General features: G+C 50.8%; 1 protein-coding gene across 21 annotated transcripts in view; it reads left to right on the plus strand.

The window, feature by feature from the left end:
• Positions 1-24,241, plus strand: part of ZMYND8 (zinc finger MYND-type containing 8) — a 110,224-nt gene that overhangs the window by 79,631 nt on the left and 6,352 nt on the right. For 16 of the 21 annotated variants that reach the window (XM_070420784.1, XM_070420795.1, XM_070420797.1 and 13 more), the window contains 9 exons: positions 1,602-1,754; positions 3,948-4,457; positions 8,631-9,029; positions 11,301-11,491; positions 16,765-16,845; positions 17,746-17,824; positions 19,850-20,089; positions 21,568-21,728; positions 22,707-22,773. In XM_070420784.1, coding sequence (XP_070276885.1) covers positions 1,602-1,754; positions 3,948-4,457; positions 8,631-9,029; positions 11,301-11,491; positions 16,765-16,845; positions 17,746-17,824; positions 19,850-20,089; positions 21,568-21,728; positions 22,707-22,773 — 1,881 coding nt within the window. The remainder of the gene's footprint in view (positions 1-1,601; positions 1,755-3,947; positions 4,458-8,630; positions 9,030-11,300; positions 11,492-16,764; positions 16,846-17,745; positions 17,825-19,849; positions 20,090-21,567; positions 21,729-22,706; positions 22,774-24,241) is intronic. The other 5 variants (XM_070420803.1, XM_070420804.1, XM_070420790.1 and 2 more) reach the window with 2 other exon arrangements.

Genomic DNA, 24,241 nt, shown 5'->3' on the forward strand with positions numbered 1-24,241 from the left:
CTGAGCAATTTGTTGCTCTGGTCACCTGTGTTGGGTGGGGCATTTGTGAGGCCACCTGCGGTCACTTTAAAGGAAGGAGTCTGAGCGTGCAGTGTGGGGAAGTGGCCTGTTCCTGAGCGAAGGAGAAGGTTTGTGAGTCAAATCGGAAAACAAAACAAAATCGAAGGGAGAGAGTGAAGGCTTTGAACAGCCTTTGTGGTCCAGCTCTCCCTCTGTATCCTGGGCATCTAACAGCCTGGGCGACGGAGGCGGCCTTTGGGTGGGTGTAGCAGGCAGGTGAAGGGAAGTCAGGGAGTGAGCTCTGAGCTGGTGCAGACAGGCTCAGTGGTAGCTTCTCTATGTCCTTGACTCGATGCCACGTGCTTTCTGACTGCTTTTCTGGAATCCGTCTGGGTGGGGCATATGCCCACATTCTCAGCTGGGGGTTGGTCAGAGGGTGGCAGGCAGGATGGGCGGTGCTGCTCCTGCCTGCGAATCTCCCGTGCATTCTGAGCCTTTGCAGCCGCCTTCATCTGTCCCCTTCTTATATTTCCAGGACACTAGAGGAGGCAGGGAAGGAATTCCAGAAATGCAAACTCGCCTTGGCCTGTGTGGCTCAGTTAATTGGGCATCATCCTGAGCACCGAAAGGTTGTGGGTTCGATTCCTGGTCAGGGCACATGCCCAGGTTGTGACTTGATCCCTGGTAGGGGGTATGCAGGAAGCAGCTGATTTGATGTTTAACCTCTCACATCGATGTTTCTCCCTCTCCCTTCCTTCCCTTCCTCTCTCTCAAGATCAATAAAAAAATCTTTTTTTTTAAAAAAAGACTTATCAAAGAATACTAAAGGCAAAATATTTGCATTTAAAGAAGGAAAAGAAAAAGAAATGCAAACGCATGGAATCTGGCCCAGTTGCTCTTATAAAGAGCCCATGGCCGAGGAGGGTGGGGACAGGACCTCGGCCGAGTGAGTCACCAGCAATCGGAGGCCTTTGTCTGGGACTGTGGTGAGGAGCTCGGACTCCTCTTACCTGAGTGAGAGGACACAGATGTAATACCCAGGGCTAATCTATTTCCCTTCCCAGAGGCTGGCTGGCTGGAAGGTCTGCCTCTTTTTCTAGTTTCCTCTGCCTTTCCAATTTACGCTCCAGACTAGGTTGAGGAAGAGTGAAGAGTGACGCTTCTGTGATCAATGAGGAGCCCGGCTCCCAGTTATCAGCGTGTTCTCAGAGGGGCTCGGCGTCTCGGGTACAAGGCCTCTCTGATGTGGCCTTGGAGTTAAAGCGCAGTCTGGCCAGACGGGTGCCACTTGCTCTGCTAATACTGAGATTGAGCTCAGGACGGTAACCTTTGGCGTTCGAGATTCCCTAATGATGCGGAGCTCCACAGACAACCATCTGGCTGGGACGGAGTTTCTTAAATACTGAGTAAACCTGCCAAGTGTTTTCTGGGGCTGCTATCTCCCGAAGTCAGCCCGTGTCATCGAGCCGAGGGTATTGCTGGGACAAACGACAAAAATGTTTTAGGTCTTTTCCCTCCCATGTTCTAAAACGTGTTGTTTGCGAGTTGTTTGTTCGCCCCTGTCATGCCTGGTCTGACGAGGGCGGGACGGTATCTTCCAGATCGAAGCAAGGCCGAGATGGACTTGAAGGAGCTGAGCGAGTCCGTCCAGCAGCAGGCTGCCCCCGTGCCTCTCATCTCTCCCAAGCGGCAGATCCGCAGCAGGTTCCAGCTCAATCTTGACAAGACGATAGAGAGTTGCAAAGCACAACTAGGTATGTCTTTGGTTTGCTTTCATCACCAGCAGCATCATCATCATCATTTGTGGGGACACCACCCAGGAGAAGTCAAAGGTGGATCCTGGCTGCTTCGAACCCTGAGTTGTTTGCTCAACTAACACATATTTCCACTCGTGGCAAAATATTTCAGATTGGCTAATTGTTCGGACAGGCTCTTTGAACTCCTCCAAGTTTGTTCTTAGGTTGTGGCAGCCTGCAGGTGCCATGTGCAGGTGCTGTAGGAGCGGACTGGTCCTCCCGCGTCTGCCTCTGTGCACCCTCTCAGTGCATGTCAGTGTCCTGGCATCAGGATCAGGTTTGCCCCGCCAGTGTCCAACACAAAGCCTTCTCCTCCAGACGGGGCCTCCTCACCCAGCAGACCCATCCTGCCTCTGTACCTATAGCCTCCCTCCCTCTTTCCCCACGCTGTCTGCCTTCAGCTTGGTGTCACCTCCTCCAGGAAGTCTCCTCCGACTGCTCTCCCTATCTGCCCGCCTACTTGGATACGTCATTGCTTAGAAGCAACAGTAGTCCCTTTCTGTGGGGGTCTCCCTCCCAGTCTAGGCTGGTAGCTCTGGTAGCTCATCGAGGGCAGGGAGGTCGCCTTAGGAGGATTTGCATTCTTCAAGGCATTTGGTCTTGTGCACATAGGAATGCTCTGGGATATTGGTTGAATAAGTAGATAAAGCACGGAGGGCGTTTATAAAGAAGTAGGGGGTGGCTGGGCCTGAGAGAGCCACTCCATGGTGAGGTTTATGTGTTCGTGGGGGCCTTGGACTTTTGGGTGAGCAAGGAGCTGTGGTTTGGAGTCATCTGGGCTGTGATCGGAGAACATTCCTTGTTGGGTTGCCTGTTTTTGATTAGGACACTGATTGGCAAGGATGAAGTCTTGCAGTCCATTTAAATATCTCTCTTGATTCCCTCCACACATGTGGTCTAACTCCTTGATTTATTATTGTTGTTGATGAGAATTTTAATATTTCCGTTCATGGAGTGTTTTCTATGCACCCTGCACGGTGCTAAGGAAGCACCGCGCAGAGATTGTCCGGGAGGTCAATACCACTATCAGTCCTGTTTTGCAGGTGAAGAAACTGAGGCTTAGAGAGGGAGGTCACTCGTTCAGGGTTACACAGCGAGTGAAAGCAGAGGCGCAGGATTTGAATTCCTGTCCTTTGGGCTCTAGTACCCAAGCTTTTCCTGTCACGCGTGTGGTCATGCCCTCCTGCTTGTCCTCCTATGTCTGACCATTAGCTACAGCAGCAGAAGCCCTTTACCTCGCGGGCCTGTCAACCAGAGTGGCCAGGTCTGTGTGAAATCGCCTGATTTGTGAATTGGGCAATAAGTTCCAAATTAAAAAGCAAGAGCAAACAACAAACTACCCTGCAGGCCCAGCCATTGCTTCCCAGATAGAATGTGCGGGTGGTCAGATGCGGCTCCCGGGCTGTGAGTTTGCAGTCTCCGCTTTAAGGCTTTGGCTGGACACAAGGTGAAGGGCCTTCGTGCTTTGGGAATGTGTGAGAACAGCACTGGGTGAGTCAGGAGCCCAGGGTTTCCGCCTTACCTGCCTTGGTTTTCTCTGTGTCCTAGGACAAGGGATTGCTCTAAGCCTCTATTTTCTATTCTGTAAAATGGATCAGTTTTTTTTAAAACATTTTTATTGATTTCAGGGAGGAAGGGAGAGGGAGAGAGAGATAGAAACATCAATGATGAGAGAGAATCATTGATTGGCTGCCTCCTGCACGCCCCCTACTGGGGACCAAGCCTACAACCCAGGCATGTGCCCTTGACCAGATTCGAACCTGGGACCTTTCAGTCCGCAGGCTGATGCTCTATCCACTGAGCCAAACAGGCCAGGGCAAAATGGATCAGTTTTAAGTGTCTCTTTGGTGTTCCCTCTCATCCCTCCCATTTCCCGTATCCCAATTAGTTATCAATACTGCAAAGATTTAGCTCCCGGATTTATGTTGTTTGGTCCCACGTTGTCTTTGGAACCCTCTCCGAACACAGGTTCCATTTGTCAGCAGACTTCGGGGGCACCTGGTTCACTGTCACCGCCCCAGGCCAGTGTGATGCGATTTGAAATGTTTTCTTTCTTTATTTCCAGCGTTTGGCGTGGAGAATGTTTGTGTTTTTGGTCCTGCTCTTTATGTTGTGACTATGCCACATGCTGGGTTTTCTTTTTGAATTTAGGCATAAATGAAATCTCGGAAGATGTTTACACGGCGGTAGAGCACAGCGATTCGGAGGATTCTGAGAAGTCAGACAGTAGCGATAGTGAGTATATCAGTGATGACGAGCAGAAGTCCAAGAATGAGCCGGAAGACGTGGAAGACAAGGAGGGTGCTCAGGTGGACAAAGAGCTGTCTGCTGTCAAAACAAAACCCAAGCTGGCCAGCCCGGTGGAGATTAAAGAGGAGCTGAAAAGCGCTTCGCCCCCCAGCGAGAAAGCAGACCCAGGCTCAGTCAAGGAAAAGGCGAGCCCCCCGCCCGAGAAGGACTTCTCGGAGAAAGCCAAACCCTCGCCTCACCCCACAAAGGATAAGCTGAAGGGGAAAGATGAGACGGATTCCCCAACGGTCCACTTGGGCCTGGACTCTGACTCGGAGAGCGAACTTGTCATAGATTTAGGAGAAGACCATTCTGGGCGGGAGGGTCGGAAAAACAAGAAGGAACCCAAAGAGCCATCTCCCAAGCAGGATGGTAAGTGCCGATCCCAGTTCCGGTTTCTTGGTTTGGTTTCCAGTGCCACCATTCCTTTGTGTGACCCTCTAAGGTCAGCACAGGGGACAGAGCAGAGCTGTGATTGGCTCACAGTCACCTCGCTGGTCATCTGATAGGACCAGGACTTAAACTGGGCCTGCCCTTCCCTCACCTGCTCAGGACTTGGCATGGATGGTTTTGAGTTGAGTTTTGAGTTGAGAAAAGTCTCTTAGAAAATAAGTTGCTCCTGGTAGTCAAGTTATTCTTAGCCTAAGCCCCTTCTTCCCTGATAGGTTTCTTTCATTTTCCCGAAGTATTTGTCAACATTTAGACATTTGACAAGATTGAAATTGTTAGGAGTGTTCCCTTTGAAGATTTAGATAAGTTTAGCTTCCCTTCCTTCCCCTCATGCTGCCCAGGCACCTCAATGTTCGTTTTCTTACCAGAACATGAGACCATTTGGTAGGTGGTGCCAGGATGGCGAGCACTTCTTGGGGCCCTAGAATTCCAGGGGGCACTGTGCGGTGCACACCCGAGTCGGTCTTCACCACCTTTGCACTTAACCCACCTGATGCCGGGGATTTTCAGCACGGGCGCTGCTGGCCTTTGGTGCTGCATAGCGCCTTGTCCTGTGCAGTGGGGGTGGTGAGCGGCATCCCTGGCTGCTCCCCACTGGATGCCCGTAGCACCTGCCCGGTTGAGGCCATTCAAAGCGGCTTGACATTGCCAGATGTCCTCTGGAGGCAAACACTGCCCGGTAAGAACCGCTGCCTGAGTCTCGGCAGTGCTGTCATTGCCGCCGTATAGCCTGGACCAGCCGTGGCCACCGAAGCCGGCGGAGCCCAGGCATGTTGACAGACCCCCAGAAGGAACGTGTGAGTGATTTGCAGGGTGTCCTTCCCATGGACAAAGCAGTCCACGCATTTTTCAGTTGGGGTGGCAGATGGGTCGTGCGGAGAACCCAACAAGCCCAAGAAAGACTGGAGGATTCCCTGGGGGCTCAGGAGAACCTTGTCTGAGGACACAGTAGAGACGGTAGCCATCAAGCTGTAGGTACTGTGTGAGGAACTTGAGGGACTGCGGGTTTCAGTTTTGACTGTGCCCGTCTTCTGATAGGACCTAGCTCCTGACCCAGGCCCTTGAGTAAGATGTGGTTCTATGCCCCTGGGCATTTCTGAGCCTGGCAGCTTGAAAGGCAAGTCGGGGATGGGCCTTGAGAATCTGTCCTCGGTGGTTAATCAGCCGAGCTGCTCTGGAACCTGCATCCTGCAGGTCATCACAAGAGGCCGAGATGTCCCTGGATGGTGCGATGGAGGGAGAGGGAGCAGTTGGGGGCACAGGAAGGATCGACCACCACACCGTCCCCGAGCCATCTCTTAGATTTATGGATGGTGCCTGAAAAATGAGACCATGTAGCAAATGGGGTTTTTGAGGGACCTCCTCCGCTGTTTCACAGGGAACAGCCTTTGTTCCACTTGAGGGACTATTTGGGTGCAGATGGGAGTGCTCCTATGAATGTTGTATTTATACTGTTCCTTTCTTTCTGGAACAGATCTTTCGATGGATTGGTTTTATGCCTCTTCCTCTTCCAGAAAGGATTTGACGAGAGTACATAATCATGAGATAAAGTTGGGTTTTCATTTTTGCTGTGAGCTCCCTAGCAGTCAAAGCAAAAAGGGAAACACAGTCCCTTAAAAGGTGTCACATTTTCAAAAAAATAAAAAAATTCCATTGATTAGATGAAGAAGACATCTGAGGGAAATTTCTTGCACTAACATCTGAGGGAAATTTCTCCAGGAAACCCCCGAGTGAGTGGTGGATTAAGCTGAAGATGATTATAAAACATTATTCAGTCAGAGCAGGTTCTTATGGATGGGGCAAAACTGACTGGTCTTACATCCAGAGCCCCCTGATGATGGTTTGGTCTTGAAGAATCGGCTTCATGTCGAACTTTGCATTTAGAGCATCTTTTCAATGATGTGCTTTTACTTATAAGTTTATTAAAGTGAAGGGCATTTTGGAGTGTGCTGTGGTGACCTCCAACTCACCTGCAGGTAGGAATGCAGCTGGTGTGTAGGAATCCTCAAATAGTAAAACAGCTTTTACTGCCAGTGATCTCAGGCAGAGGCAAAGGGAGTTCACGTGTAGACCTTTGCTCTGCTTACCTGTAACATCAGAAATTCCCATCCTTCTCTTACAAGGTCCTGTATGCACACGACAGTGACCAAACTCTGGAATAAGTAGATGAGCTTGATGGGCGATTTCTGGTCTGCGGGCCTTTCAGAGATTCACCCTTTATTGGGCTACAAGTGATTGATCAGACGCTCTGAATTTCTAGGACAGATGGAATTTCCCACAGCTTTTTTTCTTCTTCTCCATAAATCATCAGAATCTCCTAGAAACGAAAATATTTTAGTGTCTGAATGATAACCCCCAAAGAGTACTTGGAGCCTGGAATCTTTTCAGATTGCACACTCCTGGTTTTTATTTGGAAAAGCGGGCCAGGCATGATTCCTGCACAACTGTTACCATAGGCAGAGCCCCGAGAGAGAACAGGACCCTTCTGTGGTTCCCCTTTGCTTCGGGGAGGATTCGGCTAGCTAGTCAACAAGAACAGCATATTATTTGGTTACATGGCAGGAAAGGGGAGGTATTGAAGGCCCTTCTGCAGGTTGGACATCCTGCTGGCCCCTTGCCCCCTGTGGGCTCTTAGTAGGGCCTGGTTCCAAGCCACCTGTGCTAGAAGGGCAGGGGCTCTGGGGCCCAGGGTCGGGTGTCCTGGAAAAGGATTGGGGCTCCTCACTGTAGGAAGAGTTCCCCATCCAGCCCCACCCTGTGCTCTTGCCCTTGAACTTGGCTGAGGATGAGGAGGGCAGGCCAGATGTGATAACCACCAAGAAAGCCCCCAGTCAGAAAAGTCAGCTTATCTTTTCTTCTCAATTTCCTTGGAGATCCCCAACCCCACAGCTCACTGAGCATCTCCCTTAGAAGAATAGCCAAGCTCAGATCTTCCCCAGGTGATACCAATCTAAAAAGACAGGCGGAGTCCTCATGGAAAGAGGTTTGGTGTCCAGGCACATTGTCAGGTTGAGGTGCTGACTTGCACCTGTGCTTTGTGTGTGATCCTCGGGGACTCCTCGCCCCGGTGGCTGGGACCCCTTTACAAGTGGCGCCCTCACATGGTCATCCCCTTTGCAGCGCTCAGCGCTCCTGGCTCTCATCTGCCTGCCGGCCACTCCTCACTGCCTACCCTCAGTCACCGCAGTGCAACGCTCCCTGTTCCTAAGTACATCTTGGCGAATGCTGTTCCGCTCCAAATTCTCATCTCTGCCTGTTGAAATGCTACTCCCTGGCCCCACAGCCCAACTCCTCCCAGAAGACATACCCCATAACGCGGCTTTTCTCAAACTTCAGACATTCACGGTGGTTGTTTGTTGTCATTCCCAAATTCTGCCTGTATAATTACTGACTTAATATTTTTATTTGAAGCAAGCTACTCTTGTAAAAAAATCTAAGCCTATTTTAGACTTAAACGTACCACCTCACAGTAGCAAAAGTAGTAGTGTGTGCTATACCTAAAATACAAGCCAGGGAAGTACACAGTCAACACACAAGCCAGGCTCCGGAAGTCTAGGTAAACACCACTGTGTTGGGAGGGCTCTGGTCTTGGGCGGGTTCCTTTCGAGTTAGGTGTCAGGGCTCCACCCTGCTGAGACTGTCCTGGAGGGACTCGGGAGAGATGACAAGGATACCTTTACTTCGGAATGATTTAATGTGACTCGGTGCTTGGGCCATTGGGAAGCCACCGGGTCTCCCAGGCACCTGCGTACCTAGCCAACGGGCTCCTCTTGATCTCTGGATTCAGTTGGGCTGGGTCTTTCTCAGGTGCTTACCCAAGTCTCACTTTGGAAAACAAGATGGTTGCAGCCAACCAGCCCAGGAGTTGATGGGCAGCTTGAGGGCAGGGCCTGGGCCACCTGTTTCCCCCAGGGGCCTTGGCATGCGTCTCCAAGGTGAGGCGCTAAGGAGATAAGGTGAGAATGTGCTCCTGGGCATGCACTGAATTTGCTGATTATTTTTGGCCTTAGGTTGTGTCCCTGAGAACTTGCTGGCGTAGAGGCCCTGCCGGCAAACCTGACTCAAATCCACTCTTTGTTTATTTTTTCCACGCAGTGACTCTAGTTGTAGCTAAAGCTCCACCACTGTCCACTACGGCCGGCAGCCAGTCTCCCCCCGAAACGCCGGTCCTCACCCGCGCGTCCTCCCAAACTCCCACAGCTGGTGTCACGGCCACCACCAGCACCACGTCCACGGTCACGGCCCCGGCGGCCACCGCCACCGCCACCATCACGGGAAGCCCAGTGAAAAAGCAGAGGCCGCTTTTACCGAAGGAGACTGCCCCGGCCGTGCAGCGGGTCGTGTGGAACTCCTCAAGTAAGTTTCAAACGTCCTCCCAAAAGTGGCACATGCAGAAGATGCAGCGCCAGCAGCAGCAGCAGCAGCAGCAAAGCCAGCAGCAGCAGCCTCAGTCTTCCCAGGGGACGCGATATCAGACCAGACAGGCTGTGAAAGGTACCAGCTCCCCTTCTGCTCTCCGTGGCACCCCGGCCCTCTGTGCCACATCGACAGGAGACACAAAACAGAAACCGTTGTTTTGTTTTTCTCAGTTCCCCTTCGTTTCCTGGCCGCGGCAGCCCCAAGGCCGTGCACATTCCACTTGGCATTATTTTTAAAAGTTGTTTCGCAACTCGCATTTTTTACATTTGTTTCCATTTTTTTTTTTTCATTTTGCAAACAGTATATGTGCATATTCTCGAGATACTGACACACGTCTACTGTTCTGATCGACTGACCTTTCATTTTATGCGTCTCAGCGGCCACTGTGAACCGTACAACCTTTTTTATGCATGTATGCATATATATTTATACATATATATGACTCTTCATAAAAACACTACTTTTTTTTTCTCCTTTTTTTCTTTTTTACAACATGAAAATGGTACCATTGTCCTTCACCCATCAGCATGTTTCGGAGGTCTGTCCATGTCAGTACCCACAGCGCTCCCTTGCTCTTGCAGACTGCTGCGTAGCGTTCCCTGGTTTGTGTGAAGGCTGCTTCCGGTTTTGTCCTGGGAGCAGCGCTGCCGTGCATGCCGTTGTGTGCGTTCCCTGTGCGCACCTGTCGTGAACCTTTTGGCGTTATTTTGGAAAGAGGGCAGTGAGAAGTTGGTAGCAGAGGCTACCTTAATGGCGAGGAATTAGCCACATCCACAGGAAGAGCCAGCATCAGGAACCAGTTGCTGAAGGTGCAGATTAAAAATCTCTTCTGGCCGTGCAGGGCGCTCCATCTGGAGCTGACAAAGGGGATGCCCGTTTGCTCAGCTTTTGTGAGCGCCGGCATAGATCTTACTCCACAGGGCACCTGCATCTAGACCAGCCGTGGGCAAACTACGGCCCGCTTGAAATGAATAAAACTAAAAAAAAAAAAAAAAAAAAGACCGTACCCTTTTATGTAATGATGTTTACTTTGAATTTATATTAGTTCACACAAACACTCCATCCATGCTTTTGTTCCGGCCCTCCGGTCCAGTTTAAGAACCCATTGTGGCCCTCGAGTCAAAAAGTTTGCCCACCCCTGATCTAGACCCTTGAAGGTTGGGCTCCTTCACTGATACTTGTGTAGTGAGTGCACCCTAGTAATTAGGACTCTTTTTTTTTTTTTTTTAGTTTCTCTCTCTCTCTCTCTCTCTCTCTCTCTCTTTCTCTCTCTCTTTTTTAAATTGACCTTAGAGGGGAAGTGAGGGGGAGAGAGGGAGAAATATCGATGTGAGAGAAACATTGCTCGTGCTCTGACCAGGGATCGAACCTGCCATCTGCTGGTACGGGATGGCGCTCCAACCAACTGAGCCGCACCAGCCAGGGCTAAGTCGGACTCTTAGGAGTAGCATCAGGACAGGATGTTAAAAAGGCAGCCAGCCAGATCTTGCATTGGGCTCCCCAGTAGAAACCCTTCCAAGACTGGGGAGCAGGAACACTGGACGATTGCACAGGCAAAATTGGGGTACAACTGGTTTGATCTCGCTGTTTAAAGTGTTGATCGGGTTCTGAGATAGAGATGGCGGGTCCCAGGCTTCTGCCTTCGGACCCCAGGAGCATTCCGAGCTTAGGCAAGAAGAAGGCCCAGTGCTGTGGTTCTCAATTTGCACATTGTCTTGTGTCAAAGACCAACAAAGCTGGACACTAGTTGAAGTGGGAGGGACAGAATTTAATCGCCAGTGTCCTGCTGCAGTAGGGAAAGACGTCCATTGTGAACTTTGATTTGTACAGAGGTGGCTGGGTGTTTTAAAAGGAGGACGAGGGAATAGCAAGGGGCGTGAGTGGGGACTCAGTAGAGTCAGGGAAGTGAAATTGTACAAAAAGTGGGAGGTGGGGTTGGTCCCTGTGGAACCACCTGAATTTGCTGACTCGTACCTATCGAAGCGAGGTCCTTCTTCCCACAGAGCTGGGAGACGGGCCTCATTGGTAGGTGTTGGCTGGAACGGCCATTTATTTGGGTGGCCTTGAGTTTTCTCAGGGAGGCTGGGGTCACCTGGGGGATGCTGCCTGGAGCCGTTAGAGGCCATGTTAAGCTTGTTGAAGTCTTTACTGACCACGTTCGAGGATTAGTCGAGAAAGGGCGCGGAGCAGCCTGGCTGGAGTTTGGTTAGGAGAGCATCTCTGTCCCCTGAGAGTGAAAGCTCACAGGTGTCTATCGGTTTCCCTCCCTCACCACAGCTGCGCGTGGGGACCGTGGGGACGGCCCTTCCTGCAGCCGGGGCTGACCGGGACCCTTTGTTTCCCCAGCTGTCCAGCAGAAGGAGATCACGCAGAGCCCGTCCACCTCCACCATCACCCTGGTGACCAGCACTCAGTCGTCACCCCTGGTCACCAGCTCGGGGGCCACCAGCACCCTGGCCTCTTCAATCAACGCAGACCTTCCCATCGCCACTGCCTCGGCCGACGTCGCCGCGGACATCGCCAAGTACACTAGCAAAGTGAGTGCCGGCGGGCACCGGGCGGGTGGGCGGTCAGGGGACCCGCTTCCTGGGGGGTACTGTTTGGGTCACGACCCCCCAGCTCTCAGGGGCTGTTGAGGAGGGCAGACCCCGTTTTCACTGAGGAGCTCCAAGACGGAATTCTCCCCTTTGGGCCTGACGTTGCACCTCCGCAGAGAAATGCAGACTCGACTGACCCTTACTCCGAGAGGGCTCAGATCCTAAAGTCCGTACCTCACAGGACGACGATGGCCTAGAACCAGAATTACCCTTCAGCACGGAGTCGCTCATGACGGACAGGTTTTCCTTAACGGCGAGGACAAGTTTCTGATCCTTCAGTTAACAAGACTTGGGGTTGGTTTGTTTTGCATTTAGAAGCCACGTGGAACCAAAGTGACAGAGGCTTAAATGTGAGGCATGCAAGGTATGATGCCCGCACCTGGTTTTTTCCAGGAACCAAGAGGACGGGAAGGAAGGCTCTCTCTCTCTCTCTCTCTCTCTCTCTCTCTCTCTCTCTCTCTCTCTCGGTGTTTTTCTTTTCTCTCTTGATTTGCCAAGCGCTCTTATGCTCTTGTTGAATCGGGCGATAAAACATGGAGATCTCGGCGACCTGTGCCTGTGCTCTGCGGTGATGCGCAGGTAGGTTCCAGCAGACCACTCGGCGGTGAGAACAACCGTTGGAAGGTCAGGCGCACAGTAGGTGGTTGGTGCTGAGCTGCCGAATGGGTGCCTGTTGTTCCTTCTCATCGTGGGTGTGTCACTGTCAGTAACGGTTAATAGTAGTTAGTGAGTATTAATCTAACGATGTAGTAAGTTAAGTAGGTAAATATAAAAATGTACTCTTTAAGAGTAAGTAAATTGGTTACTAGTGAGTAAACTATTATGTTTATAGAGAGAATGGGTGGAACTAGTTAAGAACAGTTGTTTCTTGAATTCTTGAAGTCTTATTTATGATAAAGAGTTGCTGTTATGTTGTGTTAAAGGTAGAATCTTTTTCGATTCTGATGGCATGAAACATACAGACCTAATGTTTTATCGGTGAGTTTTTGTTGTTCATCTAAAAAAATTCCTTGTCTCAAGGAATTATGTTAGTTACCTGTTGCTGCATAACAGATCGCTACAACTTCTCACAGGCTTCTTATCAGTTTGTGTGGGTCAGGCTCAGTGGGTCCTTCCTCAGGCCTCTGGCTGCGCGCAGTCCTAGGGTCGGGGTTTCGCCTGAAGGTTTCCCCACCTCAGTTCCTAGTTGGCTGTGCCCTGGAGGCCCCCCTTGCTGTGTGGGTCTTCCCCACATGGTAGCTCGCTCCACCAAAGCCAGGGAGAGAGAGCCTGCGAGCAAGATGGAAGTTTCCATCTTACGTAGCACCGTCACAGGCATGACACCCACGACCTTCTTCATCGATGAGAAGGTCACCAGGCCGACCATCTTGGAGTCTGTTGTACTGGCTAAGATGACAGCAGCAACAGCTTATGTGTGCATGGCTTTTACTGTGGGTTCCACACTGTTAGAAGCACTTTTTGTAAGTGGCTTAGTTTTACTCTTAATGACAAATTGATGGGTGTAAGTACTGTTACCATCCCCATTTCATAGATGAGAAAACTGAGGCCCGGCGAGGTTATGCAACTTGTCTAGGGTCACACAGTTAGTGAGTGGCTGGGTGGGGATTTGAAGGGTAGCACCCAGGATCTAGACCAGTGATGGCGAACCTTTTGAGCTCAGCATGTCAGCATTTTGAAAAACCCTAACTTAACTCTGGTGCCGTGTCACATACAGAAATTTTTTGATCTTTGCAACCATAGTAAAACAAAGACTTATATTTTTGATATTTATTTTATATATTTAAATGCCATTTAACAAAGAAAAATCAACCAACAAAATGAGTTCGCGTGTCACCTCTGACACGCATGTCATAGGTTCGCCATCACTGTTCTAGACAGTGGCTTTGAGCTGGTTTGTGAATTCTCATGCAGCCTGCTAACCACACGTGTCCGGTGTCCCGCAAACTGATTGTTCTTGCATGTGGCTGTCTTCAACCAGTCCTACTTAAGATGCAGTATGGCTCAAGAGGTAATCAGAATCTAGTCTTGGGGATGACTTTGTAGTATAGCTTCCCCTTTTTGAATAAAACGCATGAATGGTTATAGGGTTCACAGTGGGAAGATTCAAATGTCGGTTATTTTAGGCCATTCTCAAGACTTTTGTCTTACCCATTCACCTCCTGAACTAGTATTGACTTAATATTTTTATTTAAATTAAATTTTATTTAAATTGACTTAAAATTAAATTTAACCTCACCAGATACCATTCCTTGTCCATTCTTTTTGTCATCAAAGTGTTAAAGACACATAATGGCACCAATCTGAGACTTTCTTCCTAACCCAATCTGTAGGGTTTCCAGAGAATTGAAAGGGGAATAATTTTTTCATTACTGATTTGAGAAGATCCTGGAATTGCCCAAATGGTCTCTTTTCTGCTTGCAATTAACGCGTGTATCACCTTCCATTGATTTGGTCCAAGCTGTCTATTTATAGACGAGAAAACTGAGGCCAGGATTTGGCTAGTGGTTTTCACGGAGCCAGCGGCTCCTGCAGCCATTAAAAAAAAAAGTTTTTGCCCTAACCGGTTCGGCTCAGTGGATAGAGTGTCAGCCTGCGGACTCAAGGGTCCCAGGTTCGATTCTGGTCAAGGGCATGTACCTTGGTTGCGGGCACATACCCATTGGGGAGTGTGCAGGAGGCAGCTGATCGATGTTTCTCTCTCATCGATGTTTCTAACTCTCTATCCCTCTCTTTTCCTCTCTGTAAAAAATCAATAAAACATATATATATTTTTAAAAAAGCAAAATGTTGAAAGCTTGCTACATTATTAATTAAAAAAAAAGTTTTTATTGGTTTTAGAGAGTGAGGATAGAGGGAAACATCGGTGCATCCATTGGCTGCTTCCTGCACTCCCCCTCCTGGGGATTGAGCCCGAAACCTGGGCATGTGCCCTGACCGGGAGTTGAACCTTTTTGGTGCAGGGGATGACGCTCACCCATTTAGCCACACCAGCCAGGGTTCCCATCGCCAATTTTATTGTTACCTCCTGCCTCCCCCTTTACTCTTAAGCAAAATTGAGGGATGAACTTTCTGATAGCAGTTTTCTTTGCTGTTAAGAAAATGGACATGGTGACATGTTTTTGGAGCCAATGAACTTTCCTGTCTCCAGGGTGACCCCGAGTTAAAGACCCAGATTTGTGTGTTTTGGCAGAAGGGCGCTCTTGATGAACGTAGAGTTCTTGGCTATATTTGGAAGTAAGAGTGAAAGTCCGTCCACAGATTCATGATTTCTTTAGAATGGAATGTAACCATGGCGTTCGGAAGGGATTGAATTTCATCCATTTTCTAAAGTTTTCATGTAAAGCAGTTTCGTTCTCATACTTTAACGTGGACGGTGCAGTGGGGTAAGGAGGCCGGGCACAGCGACGGACCTCGAGGCTGCATAAAGCAGTGTTTTTGCTGGCAGCGTCCCAGTGTGGCCGCAGCAAGCGGGGAGCGCCCCATTTGGGGGTCAAGTTGGGGTTACCGTTCTGGGGGTTGGCAGGATTTTCACAATTCCATGCTCACGTGAATTTATTTTTCTGTGAAAATCAGATAAACGGGTATTTCTTTATGAACACCTACTCTGTGTGGCAGGGGTGAACCACAGACTGCACGTGGTTTTCTCTTTAATCCCCGTGCACACTCTACGAGGGGCCACTGTTCTTATCCTTGTTGTCTGCATGGGGAAGCTGCGGCTGGGAGAGGGTGGGTGGTAAGAGGTGGTGGTGGGTTCAGATCTCGGGCATTAGATACCAGGGTGCTCTTTGTCCTTCGCTGAAGCTGCAAAACACAGGGGAGACTCGGCAGCAGCCAGGCCACGCCGAGACCGCGTTTGTTCTGCTGTCCGCTCCTCTTTCCCCGGGATGCTGGAGGGTCAGCCGGCACGTGGGAGGTAGGGGGGGAATTCATCCTGCAAACGCACTTGGTCCTCAGCTTTCTGTGGACCTGAGCTGATGTCACACACTCGCTGGTGCGCTCATGGGTCTGATAGTTACACAAACTGGAAAGGCAGTGCCCTAATCAAAGGCATTAAGATAACAAACCAGCCACACCCACACAGTGGACTCTATTATTGGCCATAAAAAGGCATCGAGTACTGATACACCTTTGGGAACAGATAAACCTTGAGAAGAGTGTGCTCAGTCCAAGAAGTGGGTCCCAGAGGACCACACACTGAATAATTCCACGTATGTGAACTCTCTGGATTCAGCTAATCTGAACCGATAGGGAGCAGATGAGTGGTTGTCGGGAGCCTGGGGGGTGATGGGCATCTTGGGGGTGTGTGTGTAAAGGTTAAGGGGGAGTGGAGTTTCTTTTTAAGGTAACGAAAAGGTTCTAAAATTGATTGTGGTGATGGATGTAGAACTCAATATGCTAACAGCCACTGAATTGTACACTGTAAATGGGTGAATTATAGGGTTTAGCAATGATCCTATATAATAAAGAGCTAATATGCTAATTAGACCAAATAGCCAAATGACCTTCCGGACGTCTTTCCTGAGGAAGCCAGGGCCGGAGGGAAGCCAGCCTGGGTCTGGGTGCCTGCAGGCAGCTGGAAGGAAGCAGCCCGGGTCCCAGGTGCCTGTGGGCCGCCCGAGGAAAGCCAGCCCAGGTCCCCGGTGCCTGCTGGTGGCTGGAGGGAAGCCGTGTCAGCAGCCTGGAAAAGAAAGGCCTACTCTTGCACGAATTTTCATGCATCGGGCCTCTAGTATCTCAATAAAATGGTTTTGTTTTTTAAAGGGAAAGAATTGAACAACAACAGCAACTAAACAAAATATCCCCCCCTTGAACCCTGTTCTGGCTACTCCAAACGCTCCTGGGGGCCGTTGACCGCTCGAGCGTAGCCTGTGGCCATAGAAACTAGCTTTATGGTTGTGAACTTGTCCTGGCAGATGGGACAGGGAACGTGTGGGTGGTCCTGACCCTGGTTTATATCAGGGTTTCTTACCTCAGCACTAGTGACCCTTGGACTGGGTAATGCTGTTGTGGGGGCTGTGCTGTGCACTGTAAATGTTCAGGGCGCCTCTGGATTCTACCCACTGGATGCCAGTGCGCCCCCCCCACTGCTCCCTCACCAGTCGTGAGCCCCCAGGTGAGACCCGCTGCTTCACGCAGGTGGAGTTTAGAGGTGTGTCATCTAGAAAAGCCTCGGGGAAGTGATTGTCTGAATTGTTTCTCTTTTTATCTTTCAGATGATGGATGCAATCAAAGGAACGATGACAGAAATATATAATGACCTTTCCAAAAACACTACTGGAAGCACAATAGCTGAGGTCAGAGATGACGGTTAACTCCCTGTTTGCTGCGAGTGTTTTGTGGGCCGCTGTAGGATGGCACCATGAAGAAGCTTCTCGGGGAAATCCCTCCAGGGCCTGGCCCGGTTGCCAGGCTTGCTCAGCTGATTGGAGTTGTTGGGGAGGGTGTTTCTCATTGAGCCAGAAGGCTGATGCTGTGTGTGATCAGTTCATTTTTCATAAAACCGCCCAAACCAGCGCCTGAGTTAATGCACTGGTGAAACTTGTGCTCCATCCAAAATTGGCTCCTTGGTCTTTTTCTACAAGAGATCCTAGTTGTCTAAGAATGGGTGGCTCCAGCCTGCACAGTTTCTGTGAGGGCCTGGGGAATCCAGTCGTGAAACGCTAAAATGCCCACTTACGAAGTGACCGCTTGTAAAAATCGGCCTCCACGAACTTCTCTCTCAGGCGAATTCCCTGCGAGCCAGATGCAGAAAGGACACCAGGGGAAAGGAGAAGGGGCAGGGTTTCTTGAGGTCACTGAGAGGGACACGTAGAAAGTGGGAATCCCAGGCAAAGTCATTGCCTGAGGAGGGCCTGGCGGGCCCAGCCTGGCGCTCAGGCGAAGGGAGAGTCCTCAGGAAGGTGCCTCGGGAGGCCTCGGCAGAGCGCAGTGTGGCTAGCAGGCGTAGGAGAGGCCCCAGGAGAGAGCAGCGAGTCACGTGGACATTTAGTTTTCTGAACCCATGTCTTGTGCACTTGGGTTAACGCACTGGCCTCTCTCTGGACGGTAGCCGTGTGGAGAGCAGCTGAGATCCAGGCTGCCTGCTCTCCTTCACCACCTGACGTTGACCTGACACCAGGGAGGGGTCGGGCTCCTGGGCCCCGTGGGTGAGCGGCTCCCACACCCGCCCTTTACGTCTCTCTCTGTCATTACAGATTCGCAGGCTGAGGATTGAGATCGAGAAGCTTCAGTGGCTGCACCAGCAGGAGCTCTCCGAGATGAAACACAATTTGGGTGAGGCCTGGGGAGGGGTCTGCCCCGAGCAGGGTCGGGGATGGGGAACGTCCCTGAGCCTCTGGAGTCAGGCCCGATGTGAATTGAGTCAGATGTGCACCAGGGGTTGTCCCGCTCCTGGGGGGCCCACCGGGAGGACCCAGGCATGAAGGCAGGTATTAAAGCCGCTCCTTTCTTCTGGAAAACACCAGCATCAACAAAATAACGGTAACAGCAGCACCCACAGCTCCGACTTATTAAACTCTTAACCTAGAACCAGAAACCTTCTGAAGCACTTTTTCATGTTAGCCAGTTTAATTCTTACGGGAATCCTTGCGACAGAGGGCTCTCCGGTCCCAGTTTTCAGGTGAAACTGAGGCACAGACATGCTAAGGCAGATGTTCAAAATCATGCCGCCCTGATTCACATCCAGACTTGCCCCCCGAACCGCTGACTGTGGAGTATTCTGACTAAGTTTTGAATGTTGCCTGTGCAGCCCACGCTGGAGACAAAGCTGCCCTGTTGGCCCCTGGATTAGATGGGCTGCTGTTCCCCCTACCATTCTGTGTAAATATTGGTAATTATTTTTTCCCCCAGAGGTAGAGCCTGTTTCTTCCAGACCCTCATGTAATATCAGTCGCAGGGGCAGGATGCTGGGAACAAACGTAGGCTGTCTTTGTTGGGCAGGCATGCCCAGCTGTGCCCACCGGCTCCCCAGGGATAGAAGCGGAAATCACCCCCTGCAAACTCATATCCTTATGAGGCCAACCAGGGGAGCAGCCCTCCACTCTTCAGCGTGTTACCGTCAGGAAGTTGTTGCTTCTTGTTTTTCTAGTCAGGTCAAATAACCTCTCTCTCTTTTTTTTGATCGGTCATCTTCACCCAAGGATATTTTTCCATTGTTTTTTATTTTATTTTTTAAAAAATATATTTTATTGATTTTTCACAGAGAGGAAGGGAGAGGGATAGAGAGTTAGAAACATCGATGAGAGAGAAACATCGATCAGCTGCCTCCTGCATATCTCCCACTGGGGATGTGCCCGCAACCCAGGTACATGCCCTCGACCGGAATCGAACCTGGGACCTCCCAGTCCGCAGGCCGACGCTCTATCCACTGAGCCAAACCGGTTTTGGCATTCCATTGTTTTTTAGAGAGAGTGGAAAGGAGGGAGAGAAAGAGAACATGTTTGTGAGAAAGTCACGTCAATTGGTTGCCTCCCACACGTGCCCGAACGAGGGCTGGGGATAGAGCCTGAAACGGCTCCTTTACAAGGGATTAATTTTCCTTACTGCTCTGTTTAGGAGGGGGTCCTTCTTTAACTTCAGGAAGAGGATTTTGAGGAATTGGGGAACCATTTATTTTAATGTACAGGTCTCTCCCAGGTGAATTGCATATGGACTTATTGTCTAAAGTAAAAGTAGAAAAATCTCAGTAGATTGAGCAGTTCGGTCGTTGACCTGTTAGCGTAATGATCAACCACAGTGCCCTGTCTCCATTGCCGCTAACCACACCAGAAAGACAGCATGTCTGAGTTCTAGTCCCAACTCTGCCCTTATTAGCTGTGTGCCTCAGTTTTCTCATCTGTGAAAAGGGTATTATAGTAGTACTTACCTCATAGGATCAGTATCTGGATTAAATGAGTTAAGATTTCAACAGTGCTTAGAACACTCTCTGCATAAAGTAGGTGCTGTGTAAGTACTCAGAAAAAAAAGGCTGGTGCTGATGGTAAAGTTCAGAGTGAGTTTAGAGGCAGTTGTTTTGCGGGTTTATTTGAAGGCTTCCCACAGAACTACTGTGGTGCTGCCTTGATTGCTCTATCATTATTGAGATAATGTCCTGTTACTGTCATATATGATGAGGCAAATGTCATGCCATTGTGACACGCGCCCATTTTACAGATGAAGACGTTGGGGCTCAGGGAGGGAGGGGTGTCGCACAGCCGGGCTATCTCCGAGCCGGGGTTTGCCTCAGATCTGGTCTGAACAACCCCTGCCCGGGCCCAGGGACAGGCGATGGAGCCAGTGTCCTCTCCCCTCCTCTGCCAGAGCTGACCATGGCGGAGATGCGGCAGAGCCTGGAGCAGGAGCGGGACCGGCTCATCGCCGAGGTGAAGAAGCAGCTGGAGCAGGAGAAGCAGCAGGCGGTGGACGAGACCAAGAAGAAGCAGTGGTGCGCCAGCTGCAAGAAAGAGGCCATTTTCTACTGCTGCTGGAACACCAGCTACTGCGACTACCCCTGCCAGCAGGCCCACTGGCCCGAGCACATGAAGTCCTGCACCCAGTCAGGTGCGGCCACGCGGGGCGTCTCCAGCCCAGCTCCCCAGGGACCACAGGCCACAGGAGGCTGGCTCGGAGGGGGGCCTTGCCCAGCCCCTCGTCCGTCCGTCCGTCACACACACACACACACACACACACACACACACACACAGCAGACACCACAGGTGCAGGTTTTGGAACCTCTGGATTCTTTGTGTTATTTGCCCAAGTGTGGGGCTTGCAGTGCCAGCCCAGATGAGTTTAGTTTGATGCGAGTTGCAGTGGTTCCCAGCGGGGAGCCATGTCTGTGTCCTGTCCCCCATGGCATTGGCGGTGACTGCAGACATCTGCGGTGGTTACAGTGGAGGGTGGCTACTGGCATCTAGAAGGTAGAGGCCGGGGTGGGGGCACAGGGTGGTTGCCCACACGGAGCATGATCTGATCGTTATCTGTCATGATACCCAAGTAGAGAAAGCCTGCCGTTTAGGGGATCCGGGACTCAGGGCTTCAAGTCGTAAGGATTCCAGTTCTGGTGAAGGAAACGTCTTGGTGTGGAACTGATCCAGTCTTGCAGTCTCTTTCTAGCACATGGCACGCGGGTCTCAGCCAGGAGCCTCCGGCAGGAGACACTGTCCCGTTAGAATGGATTAATACTATTTTAAAAACAGTGTTTACAGCTAGCTTTTATTTATGGCAAATAATATTAGCTATATGTGCTTAGAATTAGAAGTGTCCATTTTAAGTATTTAAATGTAGAAGTCATCAATAATATGACAAGGTAGTGTAGATTGGCAGGATTTTCAAAGGTGACAGCATAAGAGGCCAGGTTTGAGAAGCACCTTTAATAATCTCCCGTTAAAAGTTGTTGTTATTTCTAAAAAGACGAGTTTAAACCATACATTGCTGTGTCCTTTAATCTTCTTCAGGGAGATTTCTTCTTATAGTGACTTTGAACCTCCCAGGTTCTGGAATGTGTCTGATGACCCCTTGCGTTACGCAGCGGCCAGAGTCCCCTTCTGCTCTCCTATCTTTGCAGCATCATAATGCCCCTCCTCCCGAAATTCTCTCACATCCCTAGTTTTCCAGTTGTCCAAGTTTCTTCTGTCCCCGGAGGCTCCGTGCCTCTGACCATCATGTTGCTTTTCACGTGGATTTCCCCGCCTCCTCTGAAGGAAGCAGTTGCATGGGACTAACCTTGTTCTGGAGCTGGAACGTAGGGAGCTTGTCATTCTAGGTGAGCAGTAGCTAGCTGCTCACTTGGGCCTTCCTTTATTCTGCGAACATGCTTTCGTCTCCAGAATCATTTAGGAAAACACAAATTCCTATAAGCGTGACCATATTTTCACACAGGTCTGGATTCCAGCTTCTGGAAAACGGGAGGTCTGGCCCCCTTGGGGGGTGGGTCCTGTGCCGAGCCGTGGCGCTCCCCTGTGTGGAGCTGTGGTCCCGGAAGGTCCGGAGGCCACGGCACTCGGCTTACTCGTGGCTTCTCTCCCCTTCACCCCCAGCTACCGCCCCTCAGCAGGAAGCAGATTCCGAGTCGAACACAGAAACACTAAACAAGTCCTCCCAGGGGTCCTCCTCCAGCACACAGGCCGCCCCTTCAGACACAGCCAGCGCCTCGAAAGAGAAGGAGACGTCTGCTGAGAAGAGCAAGGACAGCGGCTCGGTGAGCACCCGCACGCCTTTGGGGCGACGCCGATCCCCTGGGCCAGGAGAGTCTGTTCCTGTCCCCAGGCCTGCCTCCCCGAAACTCACCCGTTGCAGTAGATGGTCCGTCTTCACGGTGGGGCAGTCAGACTGCGGGTGGGGACGGGTCTTAGCGGGTGTTAGCAGGTCGCCTTCTTACCGGTGGGCACCCGGGGGGGGGGCGGGCAGAGGAGTATGGAGTCCAAGGTGACCCTCGTGTGACTCGACAGCTGCTCCCGGCGACGCGAGGTTTAGAACAGTGTTGTCTAGGAGAACCTTCGGTGGTGAGGGGCGTGCTCTGAGTCTGCGCTGCCCAGTCTGCAGCCACAAGCCACACGGGGGTGTGAGTTCCTCTGATGCTCATAGTCGCATGGGACTCGAGGCTGCGGTGGGCAGTGGAGGCCGCATCTCTCCCTGCTCCGCGTGGGGAGTGTCCGACCGATTGTCTGTCAGCAGCATTGTAGGTGGCATGTGGGTCATTATCTACATTTTTGGTCATAATGACTTTATTTCAGCGTGTGTGAGGAGAGAAATAAGTCATTATCCCACCAGTCAGAACCCTCTGATTCCAGTGATATTTCCTCGTGGGAGGTTAATGTGAAATACAAGGGAATGGACACAGTTTTGGAGGAATAGACTTCCTCTTTGGAGATGGCAGAGCTCTGGAGGGCTGGCAGGCCACTGAGCAGAGGTGCGGAGGCAGCGAGTGTTCTGGGAGCTGAGGCTGAGGGTTGAGTCAGGGCCACCCCGGGGCTGTGGTCCAGCCTGTCGGGCCTGGGGACAGCGCACAGGTAGGGGGCCACCCCCGCTGACCTGCCTCCGCTGCCTGCGTCACCAGGCAGAGGGCACAGAGGTGCCTCGGGGGCAGAAATGAGCACCCCCAAGGATCCCTGGACTCCCCTGGGGGCTCCATGGGCCCCGGTGCAGTGAGTCCATCTCTCTCTCTTTGTATTTCTAGACCCTCGACCTTTCTGGCTCCAGGGAGACGCCCTCCTCCATTCTCTTAGGCTCCAACCAAGGCTCTGGTACGTTGCCCCCTGGTGGGTGAATGGCGCGCTCATTCCACGCGGGCAGAGGGGAAGCCATTTCCTTAGAGAGGACTTGAAGGGTTAAGGGATGTCCAACTGCCGTGGATCCTTAGGGATCCTTGGGGGTGCCCTGGGCGGGTCAGTGGGGGTGAGGGAGTGGCTGGGCAAGGCAGCTGTCAGACACCTCTAAAGTGACCAGTGTTTGCCTGTACAGCAAGTCCTCACTTAATGTTGCCGATAGCTCAGTGATGGCGAACCTTTTGAGCTCGGCGTGTCAGCATTTTGAAAAACCCTAACTTAACTCTGGTGCCGTGTCACATATAGAAATTTTTTGATCTTTGCAACCATAGTAAAACAAAGACTTACATTTTTGATATTTATTTTATATATTTAAATGCCATTTAACAAAGAAAAATCAACCAAAAAATGAGTTCGCGTGTCACCTCTGACAGGCGTGTCATAGGTTCGCCATCACTGCGATAGGTTGTGCAACTTGAAGCGAAACGATGTTTAACGGAACCAGTTTTGCTGTGGGCCAGTGGATATAAGCAGTTAGACCCCACGGCCTCTCGTCAATCTTGTAATGAAGTGACATTGAACAAAACGGTGTTATTGAGGACCTGCTGTGTTTACTTACTGGGGACCCACATAAGACTTCATCTGGACACAGGGTTCCCTTGTGGACCTGGGTGGGTAGGAGATGTGCTTTGGGGTCGGGCAGCCCTTCTGCCCCCAGAGAAATGACCACGATAAATGAAACCGAGGGAAACTATTTCCAACACCTGTGTTTGGTGGATGAGGGCACGGGAGCCTTTAGGGAAATGAAGAAAAATTTTAGGTGCGTGATCTTTCTGTAAAAACTGCTCCTCTTAGGAATAAATAAACTGGCAGGCTGTATTGGGAGATTTTCCAAGACTGAACTTTGGTTTTCCTCTTCTGTGAGATTCGAGCTGTCCTCCTTTCTGGCCCGAAGGGTCTTTGTCCTATACCAGTGGTTCTCAACCTTCTGGCCCTTTAAATACAGTTCCTCATGTTGTGACCCAACCATAAAACTATTTTCGTTGCTACTTCATAACTGTAATGTTGCTACTGTTATGAATCGTAATGTAAATATCTGATATGCAGGATGGTCTTAGGCGACCCCTGTGGAGGGTCGTTCGACCGCCAAAGGGGTCGCGACCCACAGGTTGAGAACCGTGCCCTCTAAACCTGTTGTGGGTCATTCCAGAAGGCTTCCAAGAAGGTATCTTCACTGAGGACAGTTCTGCTTAATTTAAGGTTTCTCAGCTCTAAGGTCTCTCTCCGCTGGATAATTCAAAAACTTTCTTGTGGAGGATGCAGTGATGTTCATTGTTAGTGTGGCATGAGCTGATTTTAGGGAGAATATGAACTTGGCATTGAATGCAATTGAACCACCTGTTGAAAAAGTAACTCCTCCCACCCCCCCTTCCATTCCTGATAGAGT

The sequence above is a fragment of the Myotis yumanensis genome, unplaced genomic scaffold, assembly GCF_028538775.1.
Source record: "Myotis yumanensis isolate MYYU_CA2020_CCGP unplaced genomic scaffold, mMyoYum1.0.hap1 SCAF_7, whole genome shotgun sequence".
In the NCBI taxonomy this organism is placed as follows: Eukaryota; Metazoa; Chordata; class Mammalia; order Chiroptera; family Vespertilionidae; genus Myotis; species Myotis yumanensis.